At 41.4% G+C, this 25123-nt stretch overlaps 1 protein-coding gene across 1 annotated transcript; it reads left to right on the top strand.

Moving 5' to 3' along the window:
- Positions 1-2381: 2381 nt before the first annotated feature.
- On the top strand, positions 2382-22130 carry LOC131226744 (pentatricopeptide repeat-containing protein At1g80270, mitochondrial-like). Its single transcript, XM_058222439.1, has 3 exons — positions 2382-2609; positions 11103-11709; positions 20691-22130. Exons 1-3 carry the CDS (start codon positions 2575-2577, stop codon positions 21939-21941), a joined length of 1893 nt encoding a protein of 630 aa, XP_058078422.1. The 5' UTR covers positions 2382-2574; the 3' UTR covers positions 21942-22130.
- The last annotated feature ends 2993 nt before the right edge of the window (positions 22131-25123 follow it).

Raw genomic sequence — 25123 nt, 5'->3', positions numbered from 1 at the left:
TGCATGTTCTGGACTTAGTTCTCAGCCTCTGGGTCAAGGATGAGCTATGCTCGGCCATTCCGGGGTCGTGGTTTTTCGGATGAGAGTTCCGACTCAGAGTCGTGATTCCTTGGTGGAGAGCTCGGCTTGGCTGACCCAGGGTTGTGGGTCCTTGGAGAAGAGCTCGGCTCGGCCGACCCAAGACCGTAGTTTGGAGGCCCGATCGGACTTGATGTAATATTCTCCTTCTGAGACCCCATTAATTGGTTCGGTTTGCCCGAGTCAACCTTTATCGACTCTGCTCGGATTTCCCCATAACAAGGAGTATCGTTCCTCATCTTCACACGACATGTAGCCACACCAATTAAGTCAGTGGTGTGGTACACTAGCCAATAGACTCACGTATTGCCGGAAGTGGATTAGCTGGTGTACCACACACCAAACATGGGCTAGTGTGTGTATGTGGTGTTCCAAGAGGAGCTCGTCACCTCCTCGAGCACCCATGATGAATAGTTAGAAAAGAGATCAAGGTTACATGGGACCCACAATAATGTATTTATTATATCCATAGTCCATCAATCTAGATAGGTTATTTTAGTGAAGGGATTTTGCATTATATAGACCCAACGTACTACCTCCTTTTTTTCATTAGACCCAAACAAAACCTAAGCACCAAAATAGACTTGTAGTCATACGGATGAACCCAGAAAAATGAAAATACTTATTCTTTTTCCAGCTGCTTTATCCTAACAGGCAGGGATATTTTCATCCAAAAACCAATATCCATACCCTAACAATCACCTTTGTTCAGATAAGTTTCTGAGCTGCGATTAAAAATAGGCATTGTACAACTCGTCTACGATGCTAATTTTTTCTCTTAGTGAATGATCCAAAACAACAACGAGTCATATCCAAATATTAAGTGGAACACACCATAAATACAATCTAAAGAGCAGCGGGACAATGATTCTCACCCTTAAAATATTTGTAGAGCCCACCATAATGTTTATCTTCCATCCAATCTGTTCATAAGGTTACAAAGATGCGGACGAAGAGATAAAAGACTCAGATTAATCCAAAACTTCTATGACCCATACAAAGTTTCAATGTCAGACGTTTAATCCCCCCTGCTTTCTGCAGTGTAGTCCACTCGGTCTTTGGATCTGTCTTATTGTTGGCCTCAACCGTTATAACTAGCTCACCAAATGGATGGACGGTTTTGACATAACACATTCCTCGTGGTGGGCCCCACAGAACTTGGTCACGCAATATACCATTAGGTCAGTGGTGTGGCACACCAGCTAATCCGCGTCACATGAACGCCCTCTCTCACACACGTGTCACGTGTCGACTCTTCAATCGATCTTTCTCCTGCGACAACGGCCTACATTCAACCGAAGTATAAGATTGGTGGATACTTCCAATCTGCGAGTTCATTGGGCCATAGTCCATCTATGTTATTTGGACTCCAACTAATGGTCTGGATCACTGGATTATGAACTGCACGTGCTGCCCAGGATCTGATAGATCCTCATCGGGCAGTGGGTAAAGGTCCAGGGGCGACGTGGGCTAAAAGACAAAATAGCCGTTAGATTTTGGCGGTTTTAGGGGACAAGTCACCACCATTTTTAAAACGAGGGTCACATATCCACCGAACACATGCCACAGTTACAGGGAAATCCAACCGTCCAAAACTCTGCACTGAGTGTGGGTGAAGCTGAATTACAAATACACATTGAAGAGATGATATTAACCATCCATCTCCAGCCGTTGGATTTGAAATTTGATATCCAAAAATTGGAGAGTTAGGATTCCTCTATCTGTGCAATTTCCATGCTAATTTCCATCCACAAAGCGTTCCCCACTTTGGACGGTCTTGATAGCCGTACGGACGTAGCAGGAGTAAGGCGGATGAGTCACCACCATTTTACGGGAAGCAATTGGCTGCATGCATCCCCATTCTGCAGCACTAAGCTCTGTAGGCCCAAAAGTGATGTATGTGTTGTATCCTCTCCGTTCATACGTCTTTCCAGATCATTTTAGTAGAGGATACAAAATACGTGGCAGATAAAAATCTCAAGAGGACCACACCACAAGAAACAGTAGGAATTGAACGTTTACCATTTAAAACTTCTTTTGGGCCACAGAAGTGTTGGATAAAGCTGGTACTTGTGTTTTCCCTTCATCCAGGTATAAGTGACCTAATGAACAGTTTGGATGGAGAATAAAAATTATGGTGGGCCCCATAAAGGTTTCAACGGCGGCCATCATTGTCCTCACTCTTTCCTGTAGTGTGGTCGAATTGAGATTTGGATCTGAATTATTTTTGAATTTAAATATTAAAATGATATTTGAAAACTGATGAACGGAGTAGATATAGCACTTACATCAATGTGAGTCCCACAAAGATTAGTGCTGTAGGTATCTTCTACAGCCGGGCGCTGCAGGCAATCCGCGTTCCATTTTCGTGTTCTTTCGAGGGTATGGAATCAGACAGTGGCGAGAAGGCAGTAGGGTTTTATCCCAAACGTCTATATTTCTAGGGTTTTGTTAGGGTCTTAGGATTCTTGACGTCAGACGAGCCTGACGTTAGTCATGTGGGCTCTTCGCAGAGCGTCTAAATCTATCAGGTAACAATCTCTTCCCGCTATCCCATTTTCCATGTTTTTGTCAGAATTTATTAAAAAAATCTGATATATATATATATATATATATATATATATATATATATATTGTGGTTTTATATGCAAAAAAGAGGGAAAAATCCATTTCTTTTATATCGGTTATTTTATTTTTTGAATTTTTTGTTGTATTTGGGAATAATCTGTATTGGGTCTCTCTCTCTCTCTCTCTCTCTCTCTCTCTCTCTCTCTCTCTCTCTCAAAATTTCTGGATTTTTTAATTATTTTGATGGTTTTTATTTTTTATTTTGGTTTATTTGCAATTTATGGGTTTAGTCTGCAAGAGTGAAAAATAATGCATTTCTTTTGTATTTAATTTTGGATTTCTAGCATTATTGAGGAAAAATCTGTATTGGGCATCTTTTAAATTTTATGGATTTACTGATTTGATGTTTTTTCATCTATTTTTTGTTGTTGGGTTTGTTTGTTTCTTTTTCTTTTTTCAACTTAGGAGAGAGTTTTTTTTTTAATTGATATTTTGGTTTGGATGGCTTAATTAATATGGAAATCATCTTGCCAGGAAAGCTATTTTTCTTAAAATTATATCGAATGCCTTAAAAAAGTTGGATTAAAACATTCCATGGCATCGATCCACGGAATTGATCTCCATTAAAGAAGGTGGCCTCAGAACCTGAGTGTTGTCAACCAAACACTGTACCTCATGTTCCATGAAACAATCTTTTGGGATTAAAATTATGCAGGTTTTTATATTGGATTTCTAGTTCATACATCTAAATGACCACTTAGTGCATGACACTATGACAGATACACAAGCTTTTCCCATCTTTATAATGGGAAAGATATGGTGATTATTCACTTTCACTTTGTTGTGTTTCTTATGTTGTCACTAGTTGTAATCAAAATTGCCGTACTCGTCTTTCTTTTAAATTTAATAGCGGGTGGAACTCATCTGGTTTACACTTCAAATCAGAAAACTTCTGTTTGACATTGTATCATGAGCAAAATCCATGTCATTTTTTGGATGACTTCCTGTACAGTCACTTTATCCATTTGCTGTGTTTCTCTCATCTCAAAATTTGGAAATCGATTGGATTTTCAGGGGCCATTTGTTTTTTTTTTTGAAAGATAAGAATTGATTGAAAGAGGGCAGCAAGAGGCACCACACTAACTACACAGAGTAAAAAAAAATAAAAAAATAAAAAATACAAAGCGCCCCAGACCCCTAAAAAACACAAGGCCCCTCCCCCGTCAAGGGGCCCAACACGAAAGGGGATAAATACTTTCGAGAAAACCATCACTGAAGAGACGTTGGATTTCTGAATACCCGGTTGTTCCTCTCGGCCCACACTGCCCAAAGACCAACCAACAAAATGGAACATCACTTTCTTTTCCTCAGCCTTCCTCCATGATCAGCATGCCATATATAGAAGAGCTGATCAAGAGGAGGCATCCCCCATGAAATATCTGCCAGACGAAGGACGCTCCACCAAATATCGAAAGAAAAATGACAGTGGATAAACAAATGCTCCACAAATTCTTCCTCTTTAAGGCATAGGGGGCACACATTCGGCAACATCATCCCTCGTTTCTTGAGATTATCAATCGTATGGATTCTGTTTATACTAGTAAGCCATCTGAAAGTTTCCACCTTTGGAGGAATACAATAGGCCCAAACCGCTCAAGTGTGACAGCTGGAAGAGGAAGGAGACCTCTCTCTAGAAAGAGGCGAGTAGAGAGACTTGACTGTGAAACGACCAGCTCTGGTCAACTTCCAGATCATGGAGTCTTCGGCGTTGGGATTAGGAAGAACCTCCTGCAACAAGGTTAACATGGATGTGAATTCCTGAAACTCTTCATCAGAGAAATTCCTTCTAAATTGAGGAATCCAAATTCCTCCTTAGCCATTATGATAAAAAGCAATCTTTGACAAGGTTGAACTGATTAGAAGAAACAGTAAACAGAGGGGGAAGGCATCAGCCAACGTAAAAGCACTACACCACTGACCAAGCCAAAATCTGATTTTATTCCCATCTCCAAGGGAAAAGGATTCTCTCGAATATAAGGAGACAATTTAACAATGTTTCTCCACAGATATGAGGTTTTGTACATGGAGGATTCCTTCATCCACCAACCCGAAACAGAGGTGCCATATTTGGCAGCAATCACCCGTCTCCAAAGACTATTAGTTTCAATCCCAAACCTCCATATCCACTTAGAAAGAAGGGCTTTATTCATAAGCTCCAGATTTTTATTACCCGCACTGCTGTCACTGTAAGGGGCATAAACAACCTTCCATTGAAGCAGAGGAAACTTGAAGGACTTAGCATTTCCTTTCCACAAATAGTTCCTTCTAACCTTATTTATTTTAGAAACAACAGATTTAGGACTAAGGAATACGGAGAGGAAGTAAATAGGCATACTTGTCAGAGAAGCCTGAATCAGATTGATCCTACCTCCCAATGATAAAATGTTACGCTTCCAGGAAGACATTTCCCCCTCCATTCTTTCAAGGATACAATCCCATAAAGAGAGAGGGGGCTTACCTATGCGAAGAGGAAGACCCAAATAGAGGATAGGACGAAATCCAACCTTACATCCAAAATGCGCTCCAAACGACGTGCACGTCTGGGAGTTGAGGTTAATGCCATATATTTAGATTTGGACATATTTACCTTTAACCTAGAGACAACTTGGAACCAAGATATAGTCATGATAAGGAAAGGAACCATGCTCTCATTCTACTTCACGAAACAAAAGGTTATCATTAACAAATTGCAAGTGATTAATATAGAAAGGGAGGTTGGGAATAGAAAACCCTGAATACAACCCCATTTCCTAGCTCCCAGAAAGCATTCCACCGAGAGCTTCAAACACGGGAACAAAAAAGGAGATAGCGGATCTCCATGGCGAAGCTCTCTAGATACTCTTAAGTAACCAAAAGGGGCACCATTAATAAGAATAGAGAACTCGTGAGAGGAAATACAAATCCTAATCCAAGCTCTCCAAGAAAAACCAAATCTCATTCTTTGGAGCATGCAGTCCACAAAGGACCAGTCAACATAATCATAAGCTTTTTGGATTCAAGTTTACAAAGGATACCTGACCTTTTTTTCCCTAACGCAGGAATCCAAACTTTTGTTAGCAATAAGCACTGAATCCAAAATTTGTCTGTCCTCCACAAAAGCAAATTGAAAAGGAGACACTAATGTAGGGATTACCTGTCTAAGTCTCTAGGCTAGGATTTTGGAGAGGATTTTATAGGGGTTGCCAATCAAACTAATAGGGCAAAAATCCTTAATGTTCTCCTTCCAACTTCGGAATCAAAGTCAGAAACTTACTCCCTAACTCTGTGGACAATCTCTTTTGCTCAAAGAGCTCCAGCTCAAATAGGAAAAGATCATCCTTAATCAAACCTAGAAATATTTAAAGAACACAATAGGAAAGCCATCAGGTCCAGGAGCTTTATCAACTCCTAACTCCCACATGGCAACTTTGATCTCTTTTGAGTCCACTGGTCTTTCCAAAATCAAGGCTTCTTCTTCTGATAACGATTGAAAGGGAAGGTTGTCGATCCTCAGACGATCCATATTATCAGTAGACAACAAATGAGAATAAAACTTAACAATAGAGTTACAGATAACATCCTTATCAATAACAATGACATTATCAATTTCAAACGAAGCTATGGGGTTAACATGAGAACAGGCAGAAGCAAAATTATGGAAGAATTTAGTATTTCAATTTCCATCTTTAAGCCACAGGGCCCTTGACCGTTGTCTCCATTTAACCTCTTCCTCTTTTAGTTTGGAGCAACAATTAGAAGACAACTGGTCTCTGATGGATCTTTCATCATCAGACAGGAGGGTTGCCTCTTCTTAAATGTCTAACTCTTGAATGACTATGAGAATGGAGGCCATATAAGCTTCTCTTAACCTAAAAACATCCTTGTGCCAAGATTTAGGATTGGACTTAAGCAATTGAACTTTTTTAAGAAGGATAAGCCCGGGGCGACCCTCAATATGGAACGAGCTCCACCAGTCAACAACTAACTCATTGAAACCTTCAAATTGAAGCCAAGCCCATTCAAATATGAAGGGTTTAGGCCCCCAATTTAATTCATTAGTTTCTAACAGAATGGGGCAATGATCAAAAATAGGTTTCGACAGATCTCTTTGACGAGCAAATGAGAATTGGGATATCTAGTCATGGGATAGAAGGAATCTGTTCAACAATGACATAGTGGATGGATTTCTACGGTTGGACCAGGCAAATCTAAATCCCCCCATAGGAAGGTCAATCAACCTGTGATTGGATATCCACTTCGAGAAATTTCTCATAACGGAAGAAATACTCTTACCACTAGAACATTGGTAAGAAAACCGAACCGTATTAAAATCACCACCAATCAACCAAGGAAAATTCCACCTTTGACGAACAGAAGACAATTCAAGCCAAAATGAGGGGCGAGAGTGAGGGTTGTTTGGGCCATATACTCCTGAGAAAATCCACCGAAGGCCCGATGAATTTCTCTGAACACAATGTTCATGGAATATTGACCCAACCGACTCTTTTCAACCACTCATTTGGAGGGATCCCACATGAGTGCAATACCTCCAGCCGACCTGACCGAATCAAGAGCAATCCACTCGTTACCTTTGCGGCGCCACATGGAGTTGACCAGAGCATTATTTAATTGTTGAAGCTTAGTTTCCTGGAAAACAATAATGTTAGCTTTGGATCGAACAAATATCTCTTTAACTTGGGATCGTTTATGGGGACATCCTAACCCCCTAACATTCCACGAGAGGATCTTCATAAGTGCACCTTGGCTACCCTTCTCCCCTTCGTCTCCTTCATAGGAATGGCTTCCCGCACTCCTTCTGGGGTCACCCCCAAATTGAGCAATTCCCTATTAGGGCTAACTGTCACCATCAATCCTACCATATGAATCTCTTCAATAGTAACATGAGCCCCCTCTCTGCCACCAATTTAAAGAGAGTTATGCAATCTCTGTCGGAATCACTAAACACAACCCCTAAAGCCTTTCGACATGGCTCACAGCCTCCCTAACCCATCTTTTCATTTTAATTGCATCCACCATCCTCCCCAAAGCTTCCCTCGGGATGGACGGGGTGAAGGGGCTATCTGACAGGAATTAGAATTCCTTGGAGAAGACGATCTAAGTGGGGGAATGTCCAAGGCTTCTTCCAAGACCTCCCTATCCATAACAAAAGACTCCCTGACCAAAGGATGGCATTCCTGAGGAGCAGGAATCATAGCCAAAGGACCCGCCAAGCAAGGAGACAACGAAGAGGGAGAGAGAGGAGGAGTCAGAGTGGAATCAATGGGAGATCCTATAAGAGAAGCAAACTTAGCAAGATGATGAGAGGAGCTTCCCACAGAGCGGCTGTCAGCAAGGGGAGTCTTAACCATAACTATCTGCTGAAGAGGCGAACAATTCATCGGAGGCGAAGGTTCAAGCGAGTCAAAGTCAACATACTCAGAATTTGAATCGGAATCCTCCGCTGCTGGTAATAGATACCCTGAGAGAAGAGGAAAAAGACGCTTTGAGGGGATAGAATCATCAACATCCTTGACTGTAGAACTTCCCTCAACAGCCAATCTCAACTGCCGATTCTCGACTAACAAAGGGCAGGCTTGAGGGAAAATTGGGTCTTGAACGATGTGTCACTCTCACAAGCGAACAAAGAGGAATGGCAGGCTTGCATTCTCCACACGTCTCTCAGGATCGTGGAAAGAGGTAGAGAAGACTTGACAACCATAAGGTCGATTTGAATCCGCCTCAGATCCGAGGAAGGAGGGTTGTCGGTTCGAATAAGAGGGCAAGTGTCGTCATCCTGCTTCCCATCGCCTCTTGTGACATTTGAGGCTGGCAGAGAAAATCTATCGATATACTTTGATGATAGAAGACTTAATTGTGATAATAGCGAGATCAGAACTCGATAACTCATGAGAGGACAAAGAAGTGCAGGATATATCGTTCCAGCTCGCGGAAGCAATCGATTGAGTAGGGTGGGCTAGATCCATCGCCTGCACCAACACCACATGTCTCGCTTCTAAACAAGATGCAACGTGATTTTCTTCACTTGAGTGGAACCTCTCTTTGCATGATGGATTTGATTTGCTTTGTGTACCGCGGTGCATCTTGAAAGATGCTCCTTTAGCAATGGCGGATTTGGGGGATCAACTCTTGAGGAGACAGGTTCTCTGAAGCTAAGTTGGCGAGAGGCTCTCTTAAGATCTGGATTTCCATCGACCATTGCCCAACCTGAACCCTCGCTGCAGAAGGAACCTCCGATGAATTTCCTACTTTGATCAACATCTTGACATGGCTGAGATCCTCCCAGCTTCGAGTGGTCTGATGAATCTATACTCACCCAACTTCAAGTGGTCTGAGGACCTCACCTACATAGGATCCCAAAGAGAAAATTCTTTAAATGAGAGTTCCAATGGGATGGCATAAAAATAAAATCAAACATTTCTTGTAAGATACTTTTACCCACTCCTTAGATGTACCCCTACTCACCCTAGTAAGGGTGGAGGGGTTGTCCTTAGGATGCCACGCATAACCCGCAGCCCTTTCTGGCTCCCTATTTCTTATGGCCGCATAATCCTTCACAAAATCTCCATCAAGGCTGAAATTATTGTCCGATAACTGAGAACGACTCGAGTCTCACTAGTAGAGGAGTACACGAGTTGAGCTTGGCACAACTTGACTCGGCTTGGCCACTAGCTGACCTCAGCTCAAACTCGGCTCGGCTCGGTCCTTGAGCCTGATTGGCCAGCTCGGCTCGGTTCGGTCAGCAGCTCGGGCCAGTTCGAGTTGAGTTCAAGCCATGATCGAGCCGAATTCGCCTATGCAGCGTTTTCACAAACACATGGACTGCACCTTCAAATTCTCACTGTATGTAAAACACCAGTAGCGGTTTTACAAGTGTTTCATCAAACACCTTGTAGGCAACATCAAAATCAAGAAAAAAGAGTATTTGTTTGATGAAACATACCTTCCTTACCACAAGCTGACACTTCGTTGAGTCATTTCATGAAACACTTGGTGAGCAACATCAATATCAAAGTAACCGAGTCACTGAACTAGTTTGATTTGAGTTCGATTCGAGTTGGGTTTGATCTGAGTCGAGTCGAGCTCGGGCAAGCTCGAACTCGGTTCGAAATTTTTTCGAGCTAAAAAAATCAGCTCGACTCGGCTCGAACTCAGTTTTGAACCGAGTCAAATCGAGCTTTTTCGAGTTGCGAGCTAACTGAGCTAACTTGGTTCGTGTACAGCCCTACTCGCTAGAAGGAGCTCCGAAGGTTTCTTGACCTCGATCTTGAAGTAGAAGAATGAGCATGGCCTGAGGAGGGGGGTCAATGAACATGACGACCCCTAGGGACCAATTGTCGATTAGCATAGGATCTCATCGTCTTAGTGTAGCGCGTATCTTTGTAGCTTTCCTTAGACCTCCCTCGTTGATGTTGATGATCATCTGAGTTATTGGACGTACCCTCGCCTAGGATATGGGAGGGACCTGCGCCGGATTTTTGCTCGTCTGCAACCTCCTTACCTTTATGAGATTCACTAGAGAAGGGCTCTGCTTGATCTTTAAAGGGGAAACTTATGTGTTTTGTTTCCTTCTTCTCCCGATCTTGCCTTCTCGCCTTTTTCGTCGCCATCCAATTCTCGCTTCCACTAAGAGTTACAAAATACTTGGGCTTTGATTCTTCCTGTTTTTTGGTCTGATTTGTAATCCTTTTTGCTTCGGCCTTGCTTAATAAAATTATCACCTTAAAAAAAAAGATTGGCTCATTAAGAAACAAACACCACCTGCACCAACTGGCAGAATCATTAAATAGTAGGTAAACACCCATAACTCTGTCAGACTGGGTGGTTTGCTAGATCTGAACCTCCACTTGAACATGTTTAGTGAAATTCACTTCAGGGGCTATTTGTTACCATATATGACTAAGAGAAACAAGCTGGACTGCATATCTGACATGCACAGTTAGAATGTCGTTCCATGCCATCTTTTTATGGGCTCGTTAGTGGATGAGATTGTCATGAAAAAAAATATTACATTTCATATGATTTTAACCTTTCAAACTTACATTGATAGTCAAGATAAAAAGGCATATTCATTTTTTCTTTCCCATCTGTTTCTAGGCTGTGGCTCATACTGTTTGTGTTGCCCAACCTGAGTTATTTTTGGGCCATGGGCAATCCATCATGGGGCCTACTATATGAATGGCCCATATGCCATCCACTTATCTGATTCATGTGAATTGCACAGACATATGGTGGAAACATGTTTCATTGACCGTTCCTCGAGCTTCATGTTATTTTACCTTTAGAAATCATTCCGGCCATTTGCAATCCTTGTTTTTCCTCTATGTGTGTGCGCGCGCGTGCGTGCAGCTTTATTCAAAACTTGTGGCAAAAATTTACTCTCTTCGTTTGTCTACCAGGTGTCATGGTTATCGTGTAGGAGCTCCTCGAGCTTGTTGTGCTAAACCTGATGTACTAAGTGATGATTTGCAACATGGATTGGGTAATCACGAGCGTGGCCAATTTATAGCCATTAGATACCTTTTGCCAAAGAGTTTTCTATGTGTCCCATCTGTCCCTGCAAAGTTCTTTGTGGGGAGTCGAAATCTTTCTTCAAAGGCTGGAGCCAGGAGCAGCGGCGACGAAGATGACTTGGAGGAGGGATTTTCTGAGCTAGAAACGCCTCCAGATGTTCATGGTGTTGGAGAAAATCATGAGAATGAAGTGTGTGTTGATGAATTGGTCTCTGAACCCAAGCTTTCTGATGATGAATCGGAAGATAGTTTATTGGAACCTGCTCATAATGAACTTGATTTGTCGGATGATGAAACGGGTATGAATGGTGGCAACGAATCACAAAAGAGTGCAACTTGCCCATTATTTGAGATCGTCGCCGGTGCTCCTTTCCAATCCATTCATATTGCTCTTGATAAGTGGGTCACTGAAGGTAATACGGTGGACCATGATGAGATCTTGAATGCCATGTATAGTCTTCGGAAGCACCGGATTTTTGGTAAGGCCTTGAAGGTATATTGACTTGGATCTCTCATATGATGCTCGGTCAAGAGAACCAACTTTTTCTTTTCAACCCACCTGTAAGTAACCTAAGCTGTTGATGGTGTAGGCCCCATCATGTGATGGCCATGCCCTGATATCTCCCCTCTCGGATGATTATAACTATCTGATGAAAATGAACAGCTACAATCGGTAGTCCAAATTTAGCTGTGGTTGAATCGGTAGTCCAAATTTAGCTACAATCCCATGATTGATTGATGAGAGGCTACAATCAATCATGGGATTTTCAGGTATCTCCCAAGCACCGTGGGGCAAACCTTATTTACAGTTTGGCTCATGGGAGGCGGCTCCCACATGAACAGTAGACTGAGACTTCGATATGTATCACAAATGTTGCCTCTCATCAGGTCACTGTTCATCCTTATAATTATTTGTTGGCAAGTTACACCAATCCTATTATTCTTGTTGGCTATTATTTGAAAACTTAGTGCTGGGCAATGTTCTAGATTGGTGTCTATGATTTTCTTCCATATGATTGTATTTCATTTTTGTTATCTATGTATTGCAGATTTAAAGAAACACATTCTTAGTGTTCGAATGTATTTAAAATTCAAAGTTTTTGATCTGAAATGCTCTGCTAGTTGGCATTTTTTGTTATTCTTCGCTGTCTATGCAAGTTCTTTTGAGAGGTCTATTTTAAACTATAATGGCTATTTATATGGGTTTATTATTGGCTTTCTTTTTATTTTGTTTGTTATTGTTGTTGTTCTTCTTTCTTTTTTGTTTGTTGAGTTGTGATCAAACTCTGGACTTCAATGTTACACCCTTCTGGGCATCACACCTGGGAAAATGCTCACTGTTAGGGTTTTTAGCTATTGATATTTAAGTAGGGTAGTTTAGGGATTTAACTTTTTTTTTTTTTTGGTTTTGTTTTTGTTTTTACCCGTGAAGACAAGGAATTCATAAAAAAGAGAGAGAAAAAAATTCGATATGATGATCCCTCCCCCTCTCTCTCCCCATTGTGACCATCTTCATCACTTACAATGCTTCTGATTCCACGTCATATATGAAAATCTCCTTTTTTTTTTTTTTCCAAATGTTTCGTCCCCTCACAATGAAACTACACCCGATGATTCCTGCTTCCCTAAACAAACTACGAAGCTCAAGAACAGCGATTCCGCCCAGTTAGCTTAAGGACGACCATTTCCTCCACTCTTCTTGCTAAGCCATCTTCGGGTTTAGTTTCATTGTGAGGGGACAAAACATTTGGAAAAAGAGAGGAGATTTTCATATATGGGGTGGAATCAGAAGCATTGTATGTGATGAATATGGTCAGTATCTCAATTCTGTAAAAGGTGTGGAAGATCTAAGCGGCAAACTTCCTCAAAAGATGGGCAATGTCTATATTTAAAGGTATGATTGTAATCTTCCTTTAATATTCCAGATTCAATTCATTATAGAATCTTGAAAATAGTTAAAATTGATGGTATCAATGCTCCCACTTGGGCCATAGTGATCAATGTTAAAATTTGAAAAGTTTCTTTTGAAGAAAACATTTCATAGATCATATTTATTAGAAATCACCTAATGGGTATCCTCTAAGTTTGGAAATTATTGATGTTAGATAATATGAGCAAACATTCCTCATAACTCATCCATTGAGATCATTAGTGTTGAATCATGGTGATGCAGGACATGGAAAATTAAATATGATATGCACGATTTTAGGCTTAGATCACACCAATTCAGAAACAATCACGCAAATTCCACATCCCACATGAAAATCCAAACATTCAATTAAAGGGGAATCTATGCGGGTCCAAGCCGACACAGGCTAGGACTGGACCAATAAAAATTATAAACCAAACGATGTCAAAGGAAAATAAAATCAACTACTCATGCATAAAAAATCAGTCCCTAATCCAAGGGATTCCCTAATTTCAATTTAAGGAACCCTAAGGTGATAGAAAGGGGCAAATCAATTAGGGATCATGTAATCTAGGGTTATGATTCATGAAAAACGGCTATGAGAGGATAAAAGAGGATAAAAACCTGAGCCAAAAGATGATCCCGCGTGTGGACAGCAATAATGGCCCAGACGGACGTGCGTGTGATCCCGGCCGCACGTGTGTGGGGCCCACTATTCAGAAAAAGGCCACTTGACCCTGGTCGGCTAGGGATGGACTCCAAAACCTCCAAATTTCAGCTCGATCCGATGTACGGTTTGTACGTGGTGCTCCGCCGAAGTTTCAGCTCTCCTGCGGGCCGAAATCTGGAAACCTGCTTCAATGAAGAAATCTGATGCAACAAAAGGACAAATTCGAAGTACGGATGGTGGGGGAAGATGGAAAAAAAAAGATGATGGAAGATGGGGGTGAATGGGGATCGATGTGGCTTCGTACCACGGTAGTTAGCCCTTCGAAAAGGGAGGGCTTCGCACCCACTATTGAATTCTTCCACAACTCACTAAGAGAGTAGAAAAATAAAGCATGAATTTTTTTATTAACTTCAATGAATGAAAAGAACTACAAGGGGTGCCTATTTATAGGGAGAACCCTATACCCAAAACTCGCACCATGTGCGACACCTATTACTTGGCGATGAAGTAAACTAAAATAAAAACCAAATAAGGAAATCTAAAGCGTTCACGATGTTCTAAATAATAACAATAAGCAAAACCTAAAATATAAAACCAATCCGATGAGTGGGCCACGATCATGAGATCCCATGGTGGGCTTTTCTTGACTATCGGGCCACTTTTTTGAACCAAAACTTGTCTTCTAGCTAGGAGGCCCTCTCTGGACGTCGTCATCGAGCCAGATCGATGGTGGGGTCCTCCTTCTGCGTACGTACGTGCGTAGGGGTGGTGGTGTGCGGGCGTGCGTGTGCACGATGTCCTCATCACATGGTAACCATCACAACACTTAATGTTGAGAAAGTTAGAGAAAACTTAGTCATGAATGCCAGTAATCCCAACAACATAAATTAAAGACAAAAGTGTGGTATGGAGATTGCACACCTAGTATGATTATGTGTGCATATCTCTAATTGGTCCTACCAACTCTTTCTAGATGGGACTTAAAATTTTGCATACTTAGAACATATGTACACACTAAAAGAGGCATGAAATAAATTGTACAATAGAATCATCTCTGATAGACAAAAGAGATCTTAAGATGTCTGGACATAATCAGATCAAATAAAATTCCGACTAGTCAAGAATAAGGAAAATTAGGCTTTTGATCGACAGGATAAACATCCACCCAAATTTGTAGTCAAAAGCATCATCGGTCAATGTAGAGTTAACGTTAATTGTTTTCAAGAGTCCACAATGTATTGAATCTAGAAGATTAAAGAAAATTTAAAATCATACTTGAATGGGCTGCCATTGCCAATCTTTTGTAGATGTTTGATGCTTGGATCTTCCGCACCTTCTGTGCCCCAAGAGAATTGAGATGGGAGCAAATTTTTTTTTTTTTTTCCTTCATGTGTAGCGGTGAAGGGAATAAAAATCTTATTTAAATAAGGGATGAGGGAGGAGTTTTACACATCACATGATGCAGGACATGAAAATTAAATATGATATGCGAGATTTCAGGCCTTAGATCATACTAATTTTGAAATAATCACAAAAATTCCACATCCCACATAAAGTCAAGCATTCAACAAGGGGAATCTACGAGGGTCCAAGCCTACACATGTTAGGACTGAATCAGTTAAAATTATAAGACCAAACAATGCTCAAAGGAGAGTAGATTCATCCACACATGTAAAGGCTTATTTCCCAATCCAAGGGATTCACATGTTTCAAATCGGGAAAGCCTAGGATTTGCAAAAGTGGAATAAAACTTGGGATTTAGGATTATTTAGGGTTAGGGTTAGGGAAATAAGGTGAGAAGGGGTGAAATATAGGAGAGAGGCGAAAAAGAGGTGATCCACACATGTGGACAGCGGCACGGGCCTGACGCACATGCATGGGATCCTGCTCGCACGTTTGTGGGGCCCACGAATTTGAAATCAGCCAGCTAGGTGTTGGTCGGCCAGGGGAGGTCCACCTTCACGGCAAGTTTCACACCGATCGGATGTCTGGTTTGTGCATGGTGCTCCGCCGAAGTTTCAGCCCTCCTGCAGGGCCTGATTCTGCAAATCTGCTGTAGAAGGAAGATTGGCTGCAAAAAGGGATGGATTTGGAGATGGGATGGCTGTGAGAGGTGATGAATATAGAGGGTAGGAGGTGGGGGCGAATTAGGATGGGTGTGGCTTCGCACCACGGTAGTTAGCCCTTCAAAGAAGGGAGAGATTTGCACCCAATTAGATTTCCACAGCTCAGAGGATTAGAGAAGCAGGAAAACTTAGAGAAGCAGGAAAACGTAGAATTTTATTAATAATCTTCAATGAGAAAAAACCCACAAGGGGTTGCCTATTTATAAGAAAACCCTATACCCCAAAAGCAGCGCCATGTGCGCACACCATTACTTAGAGACGAAGTAACAATAAGAACAACTAATCAAAGCAATCTAAGTCGTTTGTGATGTTCCTAATAATGATAATAAGCAAAACTCAAAGTCCTAAATCATCTATGGTAGTGGGCCACGATTACGAGATCCAATGGTGGGATCCAAATGATGATCGGGTCCACTCCAAGGAATCAAAACACAGTCCTCTAACTAGGAGGCCTTCCATGGATGTCGTTATCGATCCAGATCGATGGTGGGGCCCTCCTCCTTGCGTACGTGCGTAGGAAGGGCGTGCGTGTGCGCGAGATGTCTCCATCAACTCTCCTCGTCTGCGAAGATTTCGCCATTGGGGAAACAAAACTCCTGAACTGCTCCAAAATGTCAGGATCAACTCGTTGAAGCTCTTCCTCAGTGAGCCACGTACTATCTGAAGCTGGGCGTGACTTCCATTTAACCAGATACTTTTGAAATCCGCCGTTCGACGTTGATACCACCTGATGGTCTAGGATATCTTCTATCTCCTCTTTGAGTGTGTGAATGGTAGGTATGAGAGGTAGAGGTTGGGAAGAGGCCATGGATGAAGGAAAATATCTGGGGAATCAGGATGATCAGGTGAGAAGCTGGACAATGTATTAGAGGTCCACTGAAATACAACTAAATTCTCCACATTGAATGTGGAACTAATTCCCATGGAAGGTGGAAGATCTATCGCATACGCATTGAGACCGTTTCGTTTTATAATTTTGAATGGTCTAGCGCTACGTGCATGTAATTTACGAACGGCTTCCTGAGGGTACCGCTCTGGCCTGATGCGGACCATCACAGAGTCCCCTACATTGAATTCCTTACATCGTTTATGCTGGTTTGCAGAAATTTTCTAATGTTCATTACTAGTATTGATCTTTTGCCTGATTTCTTGATGCAATGAATGAATGTGATGTGCAAATGACTCTGCAGACTTTGATGGCCTATAGGACAGAGACATAGGGACAAAATCAATAGGCTTCCTAGGTTTATATGTCCAGTGTTCGAAATATCGGTATCGCACAGTGTATTGCACCCTTGGGATACAGATACGTATCGGTTATCGCACGGGATATATCGTTTGTATCGCATAGTTTATCGCACTTTTTGGGAAACATGGGGAAACATTAGCAAAATAGTTGAATTTTTTTATGAAACTTTGAGGATTATTTAAAAAGACTTTAATGCACACTTTTAAATCATAAAATATCAAAAAAAAGGTGCACATAATAAATTTCCTTTGTATAAGGTACCAAGTTATGCATTATCTGATTAAACTAAGGTAAATATATTTAAATATGATGCATACCATTTATAAATCCAAAGCTGCTAATTTTAGGGGTTTATACCAAAATTGAAGTAAATCCAAAGCTCAAGTGGACCATTACACAGGAAACAGTGTGGAATAATGATTTCCACTGTTGAAACCTTCCTAGGGTCCAAAGTAATTTTTATTTGTCATCCAACTTGTTCATAAGATGACAAAGACATGGATGAAGAGAAACGACAAACATCAGCTTGATCCAAAACTTCTTTGGCCTCCAAAAAATTTTCAATGGTAGAGATTCAATCAAAATGTTTCCTGTGGTATGGTCCAGTTGAGATTTTAATTTGCTTCATTTTTGGTATCAAGCCATAAAATTATCTTTTAACATGGATTAACGGAGTGGATAAAATAAAAAAATAATAGTGGACCCCACACAGTTTACTCAGTACGCTAGGGGTACTGAGTTACTCAGTATGCAATCCGCTTCCGTAGTACACGTTGTACAAACAGTTCAAAGCAGATCAGAGTTACATGGCCCCACCAATAATGTATTTATTATATCCACACCGTTCATCCATTTGGAGAGATCATTTTAGATCACAAATCCAAAAATGAGTGACATCCAACCCTCAATTGGACCACACCACAAATAGCAGTGAGGATAATGATTCTCACCGTTATAACATTCGTAGGGTCCACCATAACGTTTGTTTTCCATCCAATCTGTTCATGAGGCCACAAAGCCCTTGATGAATAGGAACAACAAATATCATACGATCCAAAACTTTTGCGACCCCAAAAGGGTTTCTACCGCTGCTTTTTTCCAGTGTGGTCCACTTGATCTTTGGATCTGTCTTATTTTTCGGATAAATCCTTACGAGGAGCTCGCCAAATGGACGAACGGTTTGGATATAATATATACCTCATGATGGGACCCACATAACTTGGTGACGTCAACACGTCGGTGACGTGCGATGCACCAGCCCGTCCGCTTCTTCTGCATAAGGGCTCGGGGCCCTTTTTTTTCGAAGCAGAGAGGGTTCCGGCGTCCGGAACCCTAAAATCTCTCGCAAATCCCGATTATTTCAACGATTTCGGCGGATTTCGCGGCCAAATCTCTCTAAATCAGAGGCTTCGATTCAAATGGCCCATCAAACACAGCTTCCGATCAGGCGATCTTCTTTACAGGTACCGAAATCTGCCATTAAAAGTTTTTCTTTTTTCATTTTTTTTGGATAATGATGCTCTCCCAGGTGCGATATTGACGATAATATTGGCCGATATCAGAAGTTTTGGATTTTCGGTATCTTTCGGGGGTTGTTGGAGGAGTTTCGTCTCGCTAGGGCCCGATACCGATAATATCGGCCGATATATTGGCCAATAGTATCGATATTTTGGACACTGTATATGTCCCAAACTGAATAGGAACAACATCACACCGAAATGTGTCTTTAAATGATCTAAACTGAATAGGAACAACATCACACCAAAATGTGTCTTTAAATGATCTAAACTGAATAAGAACAAGACAACGGTGTGAGACTGCAATGGAAGTTTCATCAACTCAAGACACTCTATGGGGTTGGGGATGGGCTTCAAGCTTCAAGCCCAGACGGCTCACAGTGCTAGTTGATGCCACATTGGTACAACTATCGCTATCCACGATCATCTTGCAGCTTTTATCACCACATTTTGTGTAAGTATCGAAGATCGTGTTGCACACAAATAAGATCTCATGCACCATGCGGCTCATATGCATGCCTATATCCAAAATAATCACATAGCCAAGTCAAATCTATTCCAAGTCATAGATCGTTCTAGGCTCACTAATAGAAAATCTAATGGGCATAGCCTCTAAAGAGTTGTGGGAACACAAATAAGAATGCAAGGATGACATGGGTTGAAGAATATGAAGACGTAAAGTAGTCAAGGAGGAGAGAGGGGCTTCTGAGGTGATGAGAAGATCCGTGGCGACAGGTTGGTTGGGACTATTGCTAGAAGGAACATTTCAGGTGGAGGTGGGGATAAAGTTTGACCATAGGTGGGGAGTGCGGATTCCAGAGCCTAAATGTGACTGTGAAAACGATTGAATACTAGGAATGTTTCGATAGTCTAAACATCGAGGAGGGTGCCCCCTTGGCATGCATGATATTGGTAGTTGCACTCATGATGCAGGCCAAGCCACATCAATTGGGCCCAAGACCCTTGGGCCATGGCTAGATCCATTAGGCCCAAGCCCAAGCCCCACAGTAGGCTCATCAGCAAGGAGGCCCACCTAATTAGGTAGCATAATCCAATCAGCTAACCATACAATAAAATCCCATTAGATCCTTACATCTATTTAGCATCTTTCTTTGATTAGCCTTCTGTTTTTGTAATAAATTTGTTGTCTAGGACATTAAGAAAGGAAGAAAATCTCATGCCAAAAAAAGAAAAAAGAAAAACTGTTTAACTTTCCTTGTACGTCCCAGAGGTCTCTTTAAGGGCCTCACATGATTATTCTCAAGGCACATCTGAATTAAAAAAATAATAATAAAATAAAAAATCTAGATTTCATTCTCTACTTTAGCTGTAGTTCTTGCGGCTGTACTTTTTCCCTTTTTCTGTTTTAATAAAAAGCTTTTGGGTGCCCTTGTTCTTTTTAAAAAACTCAATTTTTTTTTTTTAAAAACACACCCACCCACACCCCACATGCTCACACATCCACCCACACCACGCCACATGGGCACTTGATCCCTGGTCTCAGTTTTGAAACAGAGACTGTCTACCACTGAGCCACGGAACCGGACCCAGCTTTTGGGTGCCTTTGGTTGCACCAAATATGATGAAATTTCATGCTATTTGGCCCAAAATGGTACTGTTTATTCAGAAAATATCATGATATTTGGTGGAACCAAACGCACCGTCCCAACAACACAAGTTGACATTTGAAGAGTGCTTCATGCTTTTTTGGTGTGTTGGCTTCCCCCCACCGTGCTTCATGCTTTTTTGGTGTGTTGGCTTCCCCCCGCCCCCCCCACCCCACACACACACACTAAAAAAAGGTTTTTGGGTGCATGAAATGATATTGGGTGTTAAAATAGTGCCCTTTCATCAATCCATTTCGTGTCCTCTCCCTGTGATAAACAAAATGGTTTCGGCAAATCCAATCCAAATTGATTGAAGTGGGATATCGTTGGTAGATCTCTCCTTTGTTCCGCCCACCTTTCTATTTGCTTCTTAATTGTCTTTGTATTGTTTTGCAGCTCATGGAGTGGGTCGTAGCAAATAACCGTCTCGATCTAACCGAGCATGATTATGCTTCTCTTGTTGATTTGATCGCTAAGGTCCATGGCCTCTACAGTGCTGAAAAGTACATTGAGATGAGAGTCCCAAAATCCTTCCAAGGGGAAGTAATCTACCGAACCCTCTTAGCGAACTGTGTGACTGCCCAGAACCGCAAGAAAACTGAGGAAGTGTTTAACAAGATGAGGGTTTTGGGTTTCCCCTTAACGGATTTCTCTTATAACCAATTGTTTTTGCTCTATAAGCAGTATGACCGTAAGAAAATAGGGGATGTTCTATTGCTGATGGAGAAGGAGAATGTAAAGCCGAACCTGTTCACTTACCGGCTTTTGATCGACATCAAAGGTCGTGCGAAAGATATAGCGGGCATGGAGCAGGTTCTCGATGCCATGAAAGCTGAAGGAGTCAGACCCAACGCATCGATCCAAGCTGCTGTGGCAGGGCACTACATTTTCAAGGGGCACTACGAGAAAGCGGAGGCAGTCTTGAAGGAGCTCGAGGGGGGTGATCTTGAGGCGAACCGTGCAATGTGCTGCAAATTGCTCCCTCTTTATGCAGCCCTTGGTAAGGTGGACGAGGTGGGGAGGGTTTGGAAGGCTTGCGAGGTGAGCCCACGGCTGGAAGAGTGCGTGGCGGCCATCATGGCTTGGGGTAAGGTGGGGCATGTAGAGAAGGCAGAGGCAGTTTTTGAGATGATCATCAAGACATGGAAGAAAGTGACCAGCAAGCATTACCCCACCCTTCTGAGGATCTACGCAGATCATAAGATGCTGGCCAAGGGGAAGGATCTGGTGAAGCGGATGTTGGACAATGGGATCCGGCTGGGCCCACTCACATGGACTGCAATTGTCAAGCTGTACGCGGATTGCGGGGAAGTGGAGAAGGCGGATTCGATCTTGCAAAAGGTGGCCCAACAAACCGTTGCGAAGCCTATGTATGGATCGTACATCACCTTGTTGGATAAGTACGCAGAGAAGGGTGACATCCACAATGCCGAGAAGATATTTCACAGGCTGAGGCAGCACGGCTACGTGGGTCGGATACAACCGTATCAGTTCCTCCTTCAGGCATATATAAATGCAAAGACGCCGGTTTATGGATTTAGGGAGAGGATTAAGGCAGACGGGATTGTCCCAAATAAGACAGTGGCGGCCCAGCTGGCGAAGATCGACCCATTCATGAAGTCACCGAATTTGAATTTTCTTGACTGAAGGTTGGTGATTCTCATGTGCTATTTTGACAAAGGTGTAATGCATGTAAGATGTAGGTTCCAAAATGCAAATGCCAGTAGGAATCATCTACTAATCCAATACACCCAGGCCCTGTTTGGATGCCACCTAAAAATGATTTCATTTCATTTTAGTTAACAATAATTATGTATTAGAAATTGTCATTTTTTTTAGTCGATGACTCAGTCCGACTCATTCAGTAGTGGGCCCACCTATAATCATGGTGTATTGGTGGATAGGAGGATTCTCTGTGGATTGCATAAGAGCTCGATATTAGCATGGTCCACAGATAAAAGCCATTCAATGAGGGCCTGCAAAATGGATAGTGAGACCTTAGATTTCATGGCTGTGAATATCCAGTTATGATGATCGTATGCAACCCATACGGTGGATTCCTCTTATCAAATGGCCTGTGTTGAGTATGGGTGTGATCAGTTGACTTGGGCCATGTTCTTAATTTGCTTCTTTAAGAAATCTTCGTTGTTTATCGTCCATCCAATCCATTCATTAGGTGGGACTTGCAAGGATGAACTGATGATTTAAAAATAAAATAAAATCAACCTGACCCAAAAACTTAGAAGTTCCCGGCGTTATTTTACATGGCTCCCGTTGGTGTGGCCCACCTGATTTTGAGATGGATTTATTACTATGTATGGTGAACATGATGAGGAACACATGATCGACAAAGCGTATCTCACACACACATCCGTTCAAGGTCTCTGGAAAACTTGTTGCAAGTCTCATTCAGTCAAAACTAGACAAGACTCATTGATTTGGCTGAGTTGACTCAGTTGATTCAGCATGACTCATAAATACTCAAACATAGTCATTCTATAGCCATTTATTTTTGTTCTGAGTATGCGTACTCGACCTATATATTAGCCATAGTATCGAAACTCGACGACAAAGCCCCAAACTTGATCGAGGCGGCTCGACTCTTTGTCGAGATACTGAGTCACTTGACGAGTCATCGGCCAGTATTACCTCCACGAGGAAAGCAAGCATCATGACCACAACACCAACAAAGCATTGAATGGCTTTCATCTCTGGACCATGCTAATATTGAGCTCTTATGCAATCCAATGAAGAATTTCATATTCTTTTACCTATTCACCTTCAAATATGGAAGTGGACCAGGCCAGATAAAGCTAGGCCCACATCTACTCTATATTTACTTGCAATCGATGCAGATTAAGATGGTTTGGAATTTGAATTCGGATCTCAGGTGGGACCCACTGGAATCACGCAAGCATTTTATTCAATACAGCATATACGGTGCATACATTTGAACCCAATAGGGATCCAAATCTAAGCGGTTGATAAGATGGGTCCCATGAGCAGATAGCTACTGAACAAAACTGGCTGAAGCCCAGCTTACACAAGGCTGGTTCTACCCACTCTTTTGAAGGGTTCGGATTCTAAGACAAGTGTGCTCCACCATCCATGATATGTGACAAAAAATGCCCTTCAAACCCTAAATAGGTTAGGCCGATCTGGGCTCCATCTGGGCTAATGGGCCCTTATATACAGCCCAATCATGACCCAATTAATAAATGGGCTTATATTTTAGGCCCAGACCTGACAAGAAGAATGATGGGCCTGCATCGCCAATTGACAGCCTAACTACACATCACTATATATACCGCTTGTAGGAGCCTCTGGGAGCGAATTAGGAGCCTAACCGTTCAATCACCACTGTTTCCTACAATATGGTCCACCTGAGATTTGGATTGCATCATTTTCGTGCTCATGCCCTAAAATGATCTGAAAAAAAACGGATGGACGGCGTGGATATAGAATACATAATCCGCTCACTGTGGAGCCCACCATAATGCGTGTGATATACAGTCCGACCATCATTTGCACCAATTCAGCGTGAGCTAAAAAACCAGGACGATCCAAAACTCATGTGGGTCACACCACATGCATGAAAGGAAGTCGACTCATGTGGGTCACACCATATGCAAGAAAGGAAGTCGGAATAATTGCATGTCATTCTAAATACGTGGGGGCAAATGGAACAGATCAGAACCGTCCATTTTGTGTGTTAAGTAGTTAATGAGTAATTATCCAAAAATTACAGTGTTTAGATAGATCTAGCCCTTCATTCGGATCATACAAATTAACAGTAAAAAGAAAAACCAGCAACGGATACTATTCAGTGCTAAAAAGGCCCATATATTATATGGTTAAGGTAATCTAATAAAAGAAAATTTTGGTGTATTATCAATTGACCACTGTCTGCACAGGATGAATGGTTCAGATCATCACACACTTGTTCCACATACGTGGTACTACTTCTTGAGTGACAGATGCTAGAGCATCAACGTCCACTGTTGAAACCTTCCTAGAGCTGACCATGATTTTTATATGCCATCCAAACCATTCATAGATTTATTACTACTCAGATAAACTGCAGGCACAAATATCATCCTAATACAATACTTCCGTCACTGACCAAGTATTCAATCACCACTTTTTTGTGTGGTATGGCACACTCATATAAAAGAATATCAATTCCTAAAATGTTTATTTAAATTTATCGTGGACAACGTACCAATTTCACCATCCTTACCTACTTTTACTTTCCTTACCTACTTCCACTAATTTCAAAGGAATCTTAACCCTTCATTATGGACACATGTCATCATCTTATTAGCTTCCTCAAATGCTCTCTTATCCCCAGCGTACTTCCATGCTCTATAAATAGATGTGACTATGCTCTTTAATTTTATTCTTGCATAGTCTCTAAACAATTTAAGTGTGAATTTAGAATTGAATAAAACTAGTTAAAAGGGAAGACAAGCAGGGTAATTTCTTTCTTGTTTTACTTGTTGTTATATTTTAGAAATGTTTCAATATATTTAGTTCCTATGTTAATGAAATGTATTTTTATGGAAGTTTATAATTGCTAATTTTGGGATAAATATACAAAATTATTAATTAATTTATAATTCTTCTATTACAATAACTAAGATGTTTTAACTTTTATATTTACTTCTATCTTATAGGACATGCGTATAAATTTTTTTTATAGTCAAGTGAGATGTTAGAGGAAATTGAAAAAGGTCAATCATACCATAAATTTATTAGTTAATTTTATTTACAATTTTTATAATTTTTATTACTGTTTTACCAAATTATTTACATAAGTATCATTTGCT

The sequence above is a fragment of the Magnolia sinica genome, chromosome 15 (assembly GCF_029962835.1).
Source record: "Magnolia sinica isolate HGM2019 chromosome 15, MsV1, whole genome shotgun sequence".
Classification (NCBI taxonomy): domain Eukaryota; kingdom Viridiplantae; phylum Streptophyta; class Magnoliopsida; order Magnoliales; family Magnoliaceae; genus Magnolia; species Magnolia sinica.
This window is presented reverse-complemented; position numbering and strand designations above follow the sequence as displayed.